The sequence below is a fragment of the Pseudophryne corroboree genome, chromosome 3 (genome assembly GCF_028390025.1).
Source record: "Pseudophryne corroboree isolate aPseCor3 chromosome 3, aPseCor3.hap2, whole genome shotgun sequence".
NCBI lineage: Eukaryota > Metazoa > Chordata > Amphibia > Anura > Myobatrachidae > Pseudophryne > Pseudophryne corroboree.
The window spans coordinates 548128617-548143559 of record NC_086446.1 but is presented as its reverse complement, the minus strand read 5'-3'; the positions used below and the strand labels follow the sequence as shown (position 1 = coordinate 548143559).

General features: G+C 46.0%; 1 protein-coding gene across 1 annotated transcript in view; it reads left to right on the top strand.

The window, feature by feature from the left end:
- LOC135058009 (nicotinamide N-methyltransferase-like) overlaps positions 1–14453 on the top strand; it is a 56802-nt gene extending 42349 nt beyond the window's left edge. Inside the window, exons 2-3 of the mRNA XM_063963672.1 lie at positions 12780–12987; positions 13380–14453. Of these exons, the coding sequence (XP_063819742.1) occupies positions 12780–12987; positions 13380–13812 (641 nt within the window). The 3' untranslated portion in view covers positions 13813–14453. The remainder of the gene's footprint in view (positions 1–12779; positions 12988–13379) is intronic.
- The last annotated feature ends 490 nt before the right edge of the window (positions 14454–14943 follow it).

Sequence of the window (14943 nt, the reverse complement as noted above, 5' to 3'; positions counted from 1 at the left end):
TTATATTAAAATTAAACAGTGCACACTTTTGCTGCAGGAGTGCCACTGCCAGTGTGACTGACCAGTGACCTGACCACACTGACCACCAGTATAGTTAGTAGTATACTTATATTGTGATTGCCTGAAAAAGTTAAACACTCGTCGTGTGACTTCACTTGTGTGTTTTTTTTTTTTTTATTCTATAAAAATAAAACTCATTCTGCTGACAGACAGTGTCCAGCAGGTCCGTCATTATATAATATATAATATATACCTGTCCGGCTGCAGTAGTGATATATATATATTTTTTATATCATTTATCATCCAGTCGCAGCAGACACAGTACGGTAGTTCACGGCTGTGGCTACCTCTGTGTCTGCACTCGGCAGGCAGTCCGTCCATAATTGTATACCACCTAACCGTGGTTTTTTTTTCATTCTTTATACATACATACTAGTTACGAGTATACTATCTCTTTATCAACCAGTCTATATTAGCAGCAGACACAGTACAGTGCGGTAGTTCACGGCTGTGGCTACCTCTGTGTCGGCACTCGGCAGCCCGTCCATAATTGTATATACCACCTAACCGTGGTTTTTTTTTCTTTCTTTATACATACATACTAGTTACGAGTATACTATCTCTTTATCAACCAGTCTATATTAGCAGCAGACACAGTACAGTGCGGTAGTTCACGGCTGTGGCTACCTCTGTGTCGGCACTCGGCAGCCCGTCCATAATTGTATATACCACCTAACCGTGGTTTTTTTTTCTTTCTTTATACATACATACTAGTTACGAGTATACTATCTCTTTATCAACCAGTCTATATATTAGCAGCAGACACAGTACAGTGCGGTAGTTCACGGCTGTGGCTACCTCTGTGTCGGCACTCGGCAGTCCGTCCATAATTGTATACTAGTATCCAATCCATCCATCTCCATTGTTTACCTGAGGTGCCTTTTAGTTGTGCCTATTAAAATATGGAGAACAAAAATGTTGAGGTTCCAAAATAGGGAAAGATCAAGATCCACTTCCACCTCGTGCTGAAGCTGCTGCCACTAGTCATGGCCGAGACGATGAAATGCCAGCAACGTCGTCTGCCAAGGCCGATGCCCAATGTCATAGTACAGAGCATGTCAAATCCAAAACACCAAATATCAGTAAAAAAAGGACTCCAAAACCTAAAATAAAATTGTCGGAGGAGAAGCGTAAACTTGCCAATATGCCATTTACCACACGGAGTGGCAAGGAACGGCTGAGGCCCTGGCCTATGTTCATGGCTAGTGGTTCAGCTTCACATGAGGATGGAAGCACTCAGCCTCTCGCTAGAAAAATGAAAAGACTAAAGCTGGCAAAAGCAGTAGCACCGCAAAGAACTGTGCGTTCTTCGAAATCCCAAATCCACAAGGAGAGTCCGACTCCAATTGTGTCGGTTGCGATGCCTGACCTTCCCAACACTGGACGTGAAGAGCATGCGCCTTCCACCATTTGCACGCCCCCTGCAAGTGATGGAAGGAGCACCCGCAGTCCAGTTCCTGATAGTCAGATTGAAGATGTCAGTGTTGAAGTACACCAGGATGAGGAGGATATGGGTGTTGCTGGCGCTGGGGAGGAAATTGACCAGGAGGATTCTGATGGTGAGGTGGTTTGTTTAAGTCAGGCACCCGGGGAGACACCTGTTGTCCGTGGTAGGAATATGGCCGTTGACATGCCTGGTGAAAATACCAAAAAAATCAGCTCTTCGGTGTGGAAGTATTTCACCAGAAATGCGGACAACAGGTGTCAAGCCGTGTGTTCCCTTTGTCAAGCTGTAATAAGTAGGGGTAAGGACGTTAACCACCTCGGAACATCCTCCCTTATACGTCACCTGCAGCGCATTCATAATAAGTCAGTGACAAGTTCAAAAACTTGGGCCGACAGCGGAAGCAGTCCACTGACCAGTAAATCCCTTCCTCTTGTAACCAAGCTCACGCAAACCACCCCACCAACTCCCTCAGTGTCAATTTCCTCCTTCCCCAGGAATGCCAATAGTCCTGCAGGCCATGTCACTGGCAATTCTGACGAGTCCTCTCCTGCCTGGGATTCCTCCGATGCATCCTTGCGTGTAACGCCTACTGCTGCTGGCGCTGCTGTTGTTGCTGCTGGGAGTCGATGGTCATCCCAGAGGGGAAGTCGTAAGACCACTTTTACTACTTCCACCAAGCAATTGACTGTCCAACAGTCCTTTGCGAGGAAGATGAAATATCACAGCAGTCATCCTACTGCAAAGCGGATAACTGAGGCCTTGACATCCTGGGTGGTGAGAAACGTGGTTCCGGTATCCATCATTACTGCAGAGCCAACTAGAGACTTGTTGGAGGTACTGTGTCCCCGGTACCAAATACATCTAGGTTCCATTTCTCTAGGCAGGCGATACCGAAAATGTACACAGACCTCAGAAAAAGAGTCACCAGTGTCCTAAAAAATGCAGCTGTACCCAATGTCCACTTAACCACGGACATGTGGACAAGTGGAGCAGGGCAGGGTCAGGACTATATGACTGTGACAGCCCACTGGGTAGATGTATGGACTCCCGCCGCAAGAACAGCAGCGGCGGCACCAGTAGCAGCATCTCGCAAACGCCAACTCTTTCCTAGGCAGGCTACGCTTTGTATCACCGGTTTCCAGAATACGCACACAGCTGAAAACCTCTTACGGCAACTGAGGAAGATCATCGCGGAATGGCTTACCCCAATTGGACTCTCCTGTGGATTTGTGGCATCGGACAACGCCAGCAATATTGTGTGTGCATTAAATCTGGGCCAATTCCAGCACGTCCCATGTTTTGCACATACCTTGAATTTGGTGGTACAGAATTTTTTTAAAAACGACAGGGGCGTGCAAGAGATGCTGTCGGTGGCCAGAAGAATTGCGGGACACTTTCGGCGTACAGGCACCACGTACAGAAAACTGGAGCACCACCAAAAACTACTGAACCTGCCCTGCCATCATCTGAAGCAAGAAGTGGTAACGAGGTGGAATTCAACCCTGTATATGCTTCAGAGGTTGGAGGAGCAGCAAAAGGCCATTCAAGCCTATACAATTGAGCACGATATAGGAGGTGGGATGCACCTGTCTCAAGCGCAGTGGAGAATGATTTCAACGTTGTGCAAGGTTCTGATGCCCTTTGAACTTGCCACACGTGAAGTCAGTTCAGACACTGCCAGCCTGAGTCAGGTCATTCCCCTCATCAGGCTTTTGCAGAAGAAGCTGGAGACATTGAAGGAGGAGCTAACACGGAGCGATTCCGCTAGGCATGTGGGACTTGTGGATGGAGCCCTTAATTCGCTTAACAAGGATTCACGGGTGGTCAATCTGTTGAAATCAGAGCACTACATTTTGGCCACCGTGCTCGATCCTAGATTTAAAGCCTACCTTGGATCTCTCTTTCCGGCAGACACAAGTCTGCTGGGGTTCAAACACCTGCTGGTGAGTAAATTGTCAAGTCAAGCGGAACGCGACCTGTCAACAACATCTCCTCCTTCACATTCTCCCGCAACAGGGGGTGCGAGGAAAAGGCTCAGAATTCCGAGCCCACCCGCTGGCGGTGATGCAGGGCAGTCTGGAGCGACTGCTGATGCTGACATCTGGTCCGGACTGAAGGACCTGACAACGATTACGGACATGTCGTCTACTGTCACTGCATATGATTCTCTCACCATTGAAAGAATGGTGGAGGATTATATGAGTGACCGCATCCAAGTAGGCACGTCACACAGTCCGTACTTATACTGGCAGGAAAAAGAGGCAATTTGGAGGCCCTTGCACAAACTGGCTTTATTCTACCTAAGTTGCCCTCCCACAAGTGTGTACTCCGAAAGAGTGTTTAGTGCCGCCGCTCACCTTGTCAGCAATCGGCGTACGAGGTTACATCCAGAAAATGTGGAGAAGATGATGTTCATTAAAATGAATTATAATCAATTCCTCCGTGGAGACATTGACCAGCAGCCATTGCCTCCACAAAGTACACAGGGAGCTGAGATGGTGGATTCCAGTGGGGACGAATTGATAATCTGTGAGGAGGGGGATGTACACGGTGATATATCGGAGGATGATGATGAGGTGGACATCTTGCCTCTGTAGAGCCAGTTTGTGCAAGGAGAGATTAATTGCTTCTTTTTTGGTGGGGGTCCAAACCAACCCATCATATCAGTCACAGTCGTGTGGCAGACCCTGTCACTGAAATGATGGGTTGGTTAAAGTGTGCATGTCCTGTTTATACAACATAAGGGTGGGTGGGAGGGCCCAAGGACAATTCCATCTTGCACCTCTTTTTTCTTTTCTTTTTCTTTGCGTCATGTGCTGTTTGGGGAGGGTTTTTTGGAAGGGACATCCTGCGTGACACTGCAGTGCCACTCCTAGATAGGCCCGGTGTTTGTGTCGGCCACTAGGGTCGCTTATCTTACTCACACAGTCAGCTACCTCATTGCGCCTCTTTTTTTCTTTGCGTCATGTGCTGTTTGGGGAGGGTTTTTTGGAAGGGACATCCTGCGTGACACTGCAGTGCCACTCCTAGATGGGCCCGGTGTTTGTGTCGGCCACTAGGGTCGCTTATCTTACTCACACAGTCAGCTACCTCATTGCGCCTCTTTTTTTCTTTGCGTCATGTGCTGTTTGGGGAGGGTTTTTTGGAAGGGACATCCTGCGTGACACTGCAGTGCCACTCCTAGATGGGCCCGGTGTTTGTGTCGGCCACTAGGGTCGCTAATCTTACTCACACAGCTACCTCATTGCGCCTCTTTTTTTCTTTGCGTCATGTGCTGTTTGGGGAGGGTTTTTTGGAAGGGCCATCCTGCGTGACACTGCAGTGCCACTCCTAGATGGGCCCGGTGTTTGTGTCGGCCACTAGGGTCGCTTATCTTACTCACACAGCGACCTCGGTGCAAATTTTAGGACTAAAAATAATATTGTGAGGTGTGAGGTATTCAGAATAGACTGAAAATGAGTGGAAATTATGGTTTTTGAGGTTAATAATACTTTGGGATCAAAATGACCGCCAAATTCTATGATTTAAGCTGTTTTTTAGGTTTTTTGGAAAAAAACACCCGAATCCAAAACACACCCGAATCCGACAAAAAAAATTCGGTGAGGTTTTGCCAAAACGCGGTCGAACCCAAAACACGGCCGCGGAACCGAACCCAAAACCAAAACACAAAACCCGAAAAATTTCCGGCGCTCATCTCTAATTTTTACATCACATCAGCAATAGGTTTGACAGATGCAAAAGATCACTGAGCAATAATTTGTCAGATATGACAGATATGAACAAATGTATGAGGAACACAGCCATTTCTCTTTGCAATACAGGAAGCTTTACTGCTGGAATGTACTAGTTGTGGGGAGCAAAAAGTCACACATCCATCGATGTAGGCACTTCCTGTATCAAATCAGCATAGTGCTGATGTGAAACATAGTGGGTGATTCAGCCCTGATCGCTGCTATACGTTTTCGCACAGCGGGCAATCAGGTAATAACTGCGCATGAGTATGCACAGCAATGCACACACGTGTCGGACAGCAACATAGGGCATCGCCGGTCAGCGACGGGATGGTGCGAAAAATCCAATCGCACAGGCGTTCACAAGGTGATTGACAGGAGGAAGCCGTTTGTGGGTGGTAACTGACAGTTTATTGAGAGTATCCGGAAAAATGCAGACGTGCCCAAGCATTTTCAGGAGGGTGTCTGACGTCAGCTCCGACCCCGATGAGCCTGTCGTGATCACACTGTAGGAGTAAGTCCTGGGCTGCGCAGAGACTGCACAAAGTGGATTTTTGTACACATAGGATCGCACACTTGCACAGCGAATTTACATTCCCTCTGGAGGCGGCGACTATCTGAACGCAGGACAGCAAAGTTAGCAGCCCAGCAATCAGGTCTGAATCACCCCCATAATTTGCTCCTCGGCAGCTTTGTTATGCATCTGCAAGGATGTCCAGAGATAGGAGGAGGGCATGTAGCACCATCCTCAGATAGCACTATGTCTTATTAGACAAGTGATGAAAAGTTTAGCTTTATGCCACTTAGTAAGTGGCCATCACACTTTGCCACTGCAGAGTTAGGGTTAAGGGGTCTTATCATGAAGCAGTGAAAAGAGTGGTGAAGTGAGCCTGTGGAGAAGTTGCCCATAGCAACCAATCAGCTGCTCTGTACAATTGTATAGTATGCAAATTATAAATATAACTTCAATTCTGATTGGTTGCCATGGGCAACTTCTCCACTGGCTCAATTATCCTCCCTTTTCACTGCTTTATGAATAGACCCCAGTATTTGGGTAGGGACTAAACTATTGTAGTAGGATTATCTTGAAAGGATAGACTTCCTTCCTTTTACTTGTCTTCCAAGAACAAAAATGGACTGTGATAGTTCCTATTTTATGGTATGGTTTAGGTTTTTATTACACTGAAGCCTTCCAAAGCCTGTTGTACTGGTGAGCAAAGGTTAGGTATAATAATGGTCCTTAGTGTAGGTTACATGACAAGGCGGTTAAAATAGGATTTTAATACCTACTGGTAAATCCTTTTCTCGTAGTCCATAAGGGATATTGGGGACACATTAGTACAATGGGTATAGATGGGGTCCAAAGGAGCCAGTACACTTTAAATTTCTTCAACTGGGTGTGCTGGCTCCTCCCCTCTATGCCCCCTCACAGGCAGTTATAGGTAAAACAGTGCCCGAAGGAGAAAGGACATACTCGAGAGAAGGATCATTAGCAACAAAAAACAGTGGTGAGATTTATACACCAGCACACCAACAACACGAACAAGACAAGAAACGGCTGGTCACAAAAACAGCAACCGGTGAACAGATAAGACCAGCAACAGCTGGCAACCAAACAGCAACCCGCTGAACAGGGAACCACCAATAGACAACCTGCAGAAAAGTCAACGCACAGTGGGGGTCATTCCGAGTTGTTCGCTCGCAAGCTGCTTTTAGCAGATTTACTCACGCTAAGCCGCCGCCTACTGGGAGTGAATCTTAGCATCTTAAAATTGCGAACGACGTATTCGCAATATAGCGATTACACCTCTCTTAGCAGTTTCTGAGTAGCTCCAGACTTACTCGGCATCTGCGATCAGTTCAGTGCTTGTCGTTCCTGGTTTGACGTCATAAACACACCCAGCGTTCGCCCAGACACTCCTCCGTTTCTCCAGCCACTCCCGCGTTTTTCCCAGAAACGGTAGCGTTTTTCCGCACACACCCATAAAACGGCCAGTTTCCGCCCAGAAACACCCACTTCCTGTCAATCACACTACGATCACCAGAACGATGAAAAAGCCGTGAATAAAATTCCTAACTGCATAGCAAAATAACTTGGCGCAGTCGCACTGCGGACATTGCGCATGCGCACTAAGCGGAAAATCGCTGCGATGCGAAAAAAAATACCGAGCGAACAACTCGGAATGACCCCCAGAGGCGGGTGCCCAATATCCCTTAAAGGACTACGAGAAAAGGATTTACCGGTAGGTATCAAAATCCTATTTTCTCTAGCATTCATAAGGGATATTGGGGACACATTACTATGATGGGGATGTCCCAAAGCTTCCAGAATTGGCGGGAATGTGCGGAGACTGCTGCAGTATCGCCTGCCCAAACTGGGTATCCTCTTTGGCCAGGATATCAAACCTGTAGAACTTCACAAATGTGTTCTTCCCCGACCAGGTAGCAGCTTAACACAGTTGCAGGGCCAAGACTCCAGGGGCAGCTGCCTAAAAAGTCAGAAAGACCCCACTGATCTTGTAGAGTGGGCCTTCAGAGATTGTGGAACAGGCAAGGCTGCTGACATATAGGCTTGTTGGATAGTGAGCCGAAGCCAACGAGCAATGGACTGCTTGGAAGCAGGGCAACCTTTTTTCTGCGCATCATACAGCACGAACAAGGAATCCGTCTTTCTGACTCAAGCTGTTCTCTTGACATAGATCTTCAAGGCTCGCACAGCATCCAATGCCTCTGGAGGAGTAGAAGCGCCAGAACTGGACGGAATTACAATAGGTTGATTCAAATGGAGACGACCTTTGCAGGAACTGCCGCTGAATCCGGAGCTCCGCTCTGTCCTCGAAAAAGACCAAATACGGACTTTTACACAATAAGGCACCCAATTCTGAGATACGTCTAGCTGAAGCATGGGCCAGTAACATCACCGTCTTCCACGTGAGGTAATTGTCTTCTACCATCATCAGAGTTTCAAACCAGGAAGACTTTAGAAAATTCGACACCACAATCAAATCCCAAGGTGCCGTGGGTGGTACAAATGGATGTTGTATGTGAAGCACCCCTTGCAAGAAGGTCTGAACTTCTGGCACCACTGCCAATTTCTTCTGGAAGAAAATTGAGAGGGCGGAAATCTGGACCTTAATGGAACCCAGACGTAAGCCCTTATCCACACCAGCCTGCAGGAAACAGAGGAAGCATCCCAAGTGGAACTCCGCAAGTGGATACGAGCATTCCTCGCACCAAGAGACATGTCTTCTCTAGATATGATGGTAGTGTTTTGATGTCACAGGTCTCCTGGCCTGAACCATGGTAGCAGTGACCTTCTTGGAAAGGCCCTTGTGAGCTAGGATGTTCCGCTCAACCTCCATGCCGTCAAACGAAGCTGCCGTAAGTCCAGGTAGACGAATGGTCCCTGCTGAAGAAGATCCCTTCTTAGTGGCAAAGGCCAAGGGTCTTCTACGGACATGCCCAGAAGATCTGGGTACCAAATTCTCTGTGGCCAATCCAGGGTAATGAGGATTGCCTGAACCCCCAGGTGTCTGATCCTCTTTAGTACACGGGGGATCAACGGGATTGGAGGAAACAGGTAGACCAGCCAATATGGCCAAGGCGACGTTAGTGCATCCACTGCGCTCACCTGAGGGTCCGTGGTTAGCGAGCAACAGTAGTGAAGCTTCTTTTTGAGGCGAGACGCCATCATGTCGATATGAGGGCAACCCCACCGGTCGATGAGCTGTTGGAACACCTGAAGGTGTAGTCCCCATTCCCCTGGGTGGAGATTGTGACGACTCAGGAAGTCCGCTTCCCAGTTGTCCACTCCCGGACTGAAGATTGCGGACAGTGCTCTTACATTTCTTTCTGCCCAGAGGAGTATTTTTGATACCTCTCGCAAGCAGGCCCTGCTCTTTGTCACTCCTTGTCGATTGATGTATGCCACCACCATGGCGTCCGACTGAACCTAGATTGCCTGATCCCTGAGTAGAGAAGAGGCCTGAATCAGAGCATTGTAGATTGCCCAAAGTTTCAGAATGTTGATCGGAAGTAGGGCTTCTTGGGCAGACCACCTGCCCTAGAACTGAGCCCCTTGGGTGACAGCACCCTATCCTCTCAGACTCGCATCCGTTGTGCGGAGGATCCAATCCTGAATCCCAAAGCTTCAGCCTTCCAGTAGATTGGATGACTGCAGCCACCACAGGAGTGAATCACCCGGTGCATCTGAAGATCTGAACTGGACCACTTGCTCAGGACATCCAACTGAAATGTTCTGGCATGGAATCTTCCATACTGGATTGCCTCATACTAGGCCACCATCTTCCTCAACAATCGTATGCAAAGACGGATGGATATTAGAGCAAGTCGGAGAACCATGCAGATTATTTCCTGGAGTGTTCTCGCTTTTTCCTCTGGGAGGAACACTTTTTGCGCCACAGTATCCAGTAGCATTCCCAGGAACAGGAGCTACTGAGATGGCTCCAGGTGTGACTTCTGTAAATTGAGGATCCACCCATGGTATGACAGAAGCTGGATAGTGCAATCTATATGGAGAAATCGAAGCTCCATGGATTCTGCCTTTATCAGGTAAGGGACAATTTTGACACCCGGGGCCGTAGACAGGCTGAAGGTTAACGCCTGAAACTGGTAGTGATTGTTCAGCAGGGCAAACCACAGATAAGCCTGATGAGGAGGCCAAATCAGGATATCAAGATAGGTGTCCATGATATCCAGGGAAACCAGGAATTCCCGTTCCTCCACGTCTGCAATCACTGCTCATAAAGATTCCATCTTGAACTTGAAAACCTTCAGGTAAGGGTTCAAGGACTTCAGATTCAAAATGGGCCTTACTGGCCTGTCTGATTTTGGCACTACGAACAAATTGGAGTAGTAACCTTGTCCTTGTTGTTGCAGTGGCATTGGAACAATGACTTGTGACTGAGCCAACTTTTCGATGGCCAGCAGCAGCGTAACACGCATATCCTCCAAAGCTGGTAAGCTTGATTTGAAAAATCGTTGTGTAGGAGCACCGTCAAACTCCAGCTTGTATCTGTGAGAGATGAGATCTCTTACCCAGGCATCCTGGCAGGAACTGTCCCAGATGTGGCTGAATTGATGCAACCAAGCTCCCACCTCGAGATTCCCTCAGGGTGGGCGTGCACCATCATGCTGAGGCTTTAGTGGAATCTGAACTGGTGTTCTGTTCCTGAGAGCCGGCAGTGGCTGTTTTTTTAGGCTTACCTCTGGTGCCTCTAGCTGTATTGAAGGCACCTCTGGCCCTAGATTAAGATCTGGAGGACCGAAGGGACTGAGTAGATGGCCCCGGGTAGGTCCTTCTAGCTGATGGGGCCCCAGAGGGGAGAAACGTGGATTTCCCTACAGTAACCATAGAGATCCACGTATCCAGTTCACCCCCGAAGAGCCATTCCCCTGAAAAGGGAAGAGACTCCACATTGCGCTTGGATTCTGCGTCCGCAACCTACTGACGCAACCACAAGGCCCTGCGTGCAGACACTCCCAAACAGCATACCGAAAATAACAAAGGTTGAAAATAAATTGAAGAAAATATCCTCTGGAGCTGCAAAGATGTGCATCCTGTCCTGAGGGCACTTTTTTCTAAACTGCTTGTGGGTGGGAGCATAGAAGGGAGGAGACAGCACACCCAGTTGAAGAAATTTAAAGTGCATCGGCTCCTTTGGACCCCGTCTATACCCATTGTACTAATGTGTCCCCAATATCCCTTATGGCTGCTAGAGAAATATCAATTTGCTTTTCCGCTGTTGCCAAATGAGAGCAGTCATAAGGGAGGGACTGGAGGGGGGGGGGGGAGGGGATCAGGGGTTTAAGATAGAGTGGGGATATGAGTAAAAAAGGCAGAGGCATTTCTAGAGAGGAGGGGACCTGTGTGCAGACTCCTCTCCTGTAGCCATCATCGCTGCGATTAGCTCTCTCAGCACTAGAGACTCTGGCACAGTGCCAGAGTTTACAGTGCATTATTATTTATTTATTAACAGTTTCTTATATAGCGCAGCAAATTCCGTTGCGCTTTACAATTGGAAATAATGATATAACAAGCTGGGTGATAACAAACAGTCATAGAGGTAGGAAGGCCCTGCTCGCAAGCTTACAATCTATAGGGAAATAGGCATGTATACACAAGGAAAGGTGCTATCTATTGCATAGTTGTCCACCAGATTGCAAAGGTTCTTGGTGTGCTGTATGATATGATCATACAGCAATGATGAACCGGGTTCAAGAGGAAGGGAAAGTGAAGAATGAGAATGTGAGGATATGTGTGGACTGTACAGAGTGGATGCAATTTGATAGGAAGGTTTATGAAAGTTATGTGGGCATTTCTGGAATTTAAATTTGCTTGCCTAAAGAGGTGAGTTTTCAGGGAACGCTTGAAGGCTCGGAGACTAGAGGAGAGTATTATTGTGCGTGGTAGGGCATTCCACAGAGTGGGTGCAGCCAGATGAAAGTCCTGCAAACGTGAGTGGCATGCGCAGGACTCCGAAAGAAATGGCCATCGTAACATTTTTTTGGAGTCCTGCGCATGCGCTGTAGACTCTGGCACTATGCCAGAGACTCTAATGCTCAGTGCGCTAGCAGCGGTAGTGACTGCTACAGGAGAGGTGGGGGCCCACACACAGTCACCGATGGACACCGGAAAGGTGAGTATAGAAGAAATGGGTGCAGTGTGTGCGGTGTGGCCCCCCTCTGGACCCAGGGGCCCGTGTGCACCGTACACACTGCACCCATTATAGATACGCCAGTGAAAAAAGGGCATGTACTTAAAGCCCTGAGACAAGATGAGAAAAAAGAGAAGGTCAGATGAAGTGGGGGAGGTAGGAGTGGATATGGGCTTGATGTTGTGTATAGAATACATTTTGGAGGTCAAGTAAGAGGATATAAGAGACTTAAAGTCTTACTGCTTAGAAAAATGCAAAACTCTAGATGAAGAAAATTAATTTTAAATACAGGAAGTCCACAAGAGAGTGTGATTTCCTCCAGAGACACTCAGCAGAGCAAGAGTATTTTTGGAGATAGCAGGATAAAGTGTAATGACAAGTTGAGAGGCGCTGACCTGTGCTGATAGCTACAGCTTTGGTTGAGGAAAGAGGTGATGACATGGTCATAAATAGAGAAAGCTGTGTTAGAGCAAAAGTGGTCAGTGATAGAGAGAAAAATGTCAAAGGTTAAACTGATGGAGTTAAGATTATCAACATTTTGCCTAGTGGGTGTAGCCCTAGGAGAATGGGGAGGACTAGAGAGATGATAGATGTTGAAAGAGAGGAGTTAATGGTCATGGGAGGTGGGGGTAGTTAATGAAAGTGACAGTGCAAAGGACCTGGCTGTTGTGGTGGGAGGGGGAAGAAGTCCATTGCTTAATTTTGTTAATGACTCAATGTTCACAAGCAGTTTGTTTGTCAAGCAACTTTTTTTTCCAATACACAGCTACATTCAGTTTAATAGATATGAAATTAAATCAGTGTCTGAAAATATTGCATCCATATTTACAAACGTTTTCTTTTAATTTAATTTATCATGTGCAGGGAAAGTGAAAGGTGAAACTCTAATAGATATCGGGACCGGTCCAACCATCTACCAGCTCCTGTCAGCATGTGAAGCCTTTAAGGACATCACTGTCTCTGACTTTACTGATAAAAACCGAGAGGAGTTTAATCTATGGCTCATGAATCAACCTGGAGCATTTGACTGGAGTGCAGCTGGGAAATATGTGTGTCACCTGGAAGGAGACAGGTACAGTGCAATACACAACATGCCACACTGTGGCTCAGACTACATCCCAGAGCAGCATTTCTTTTATATAAATAAGGCTAATTATTCTTATCTAGAATTTCCATAAATAACTGTAACCTTTACACCTTAGAACTGGGATTTACGGAATTGAAAAATTTGCACCAGCACTGCATTGTTATGGCTAATGTATTCTATTAAATGTACTGTTTTACAAGTGTAAATACATATTTAAAGAACTGTGAAAGATAGATACAGTAATATCTTTACAACTTTTTTGGCTTCACTAGTCAAAGATAACATCATAAGGTCATTAAATTCAGATTAAATGCAGCATACTCATAATTCTAATCATGTACAATAAGAAATAATTAACTTAGAGTCTTCTCTTCTAGGACAACTTGGCTTGAAAAGGAAGCACGATTGAGAAAGACCATCAAACAAGTCCTGAAGTGCGATGTTTTCAATAGCAATCCCTTGGAGCCTGTTGTTCTCCCACAAGCTGACTGTGTCCTGAGCTGTCTGTGCCTGGAAGGAGCCTGCTCAGACTATGAGGCTTATGTTACTGCTCTAAAAAATATAACAAAATTATTAAAACTAGGAGGTTACTTAGTGCTTGTTGGTGCTCTGGGCAACACTTACTACATGGTAGGCAATGTGAAGTTCTCTGGTCTTTCTTTAAGTGAGGTTTTTTTGAAGGAATCTTTAATTGGAGCTGGGTTTGTTATTAAAAATTTTATAATTTCTAACAAACCAGCAGAAATCTCAGAAGAAGCAGATTTCTTGGCTAATTATGTTATAGCTGCTCAAAAAGAAAGAGATGTGTAAGCAATGTAAATAGAAATAGCACTGTTTATAAGGTATAGAGGGGGTCATTCCGAGTTGATCGTAGCTGTGCTAAATTTAGCACAGCTACGATCATGAACTCACTTGATGGAGCCGGGTGGACACTGCCGTGAGCAGCGCGGCTGTGAGACATCCTGCTGCAGCATTGTGCTGTAGCGCTTCTCTCCCCTTTATGCCCGCGGATCCCCCCGTCTCCCCGCGGTTCCCCCCCCCCCTCCTCCTCTGGGTCCCACATCTCAGTCCGACATTTTTTAATGTCGGACTGATATGGTCGAAAAGGGGGCCAAAACCTGTCGGTTTTGGCGCCGTTTTCGACACAAGGACGTGGATCGGCAGCTATTCCGCCGATCCACGTGCTTTTCGACAAGTCGAATTCCTTGACTTGTCGAATATAATGAATAGATTGGAACCCCTTCCGACCTAAAAGAAGTCAAAAACTAACGTCTTTTCGACAGACGGCAGCTTTCGATGTCAATTGAATAAGACTTCTAAACAAATGGACATTTTAAAGATTAGCATAAATATGTAACACGGTGTGGCTGAATACAAAAGATTCTGGACTGCCAGAAATGTGTAGAGCGCTCAAATTGCTAAACACTTGATAAAGAATTTTTGAAAATGCATGCTTAGATATTTTATTTACTGTCTTAAATTCTTTTTACATCATCTTTATTTGGTATGGATATCCAATACTTAATAAGAATATTTGAATACCCTCTTCAGTAATAAAACTATTTGTGACTGTAGGTTATCATGTAAAAATATATTTAAAGATTAAATCATTTCATCTTTGAATAATTAAAAATGTTTCTACTCAACGCCAGCATTTTAGAAATGATCTAGAATGATCAATATTGATTTGTTAATTAATCAAAAGGGCAACACTTCTTACACAGAGACAAGGAAAAGAAATATATGTTATATATGGTGTTTTAATTATATTCTGAATAGTTTTTTTTATATAAAAACAAAAAAGTGAAAACTAAAAGCCAGAGAAAGAGATTTATATGAAAGAATAGGAAATTAGACTATAAAGTAGAATCATATATGAAAAAATAAATAAACACTGAAGCCGTGTGTATGCGTTCTACAGTAGCTGCTTCAGAGCTAGGC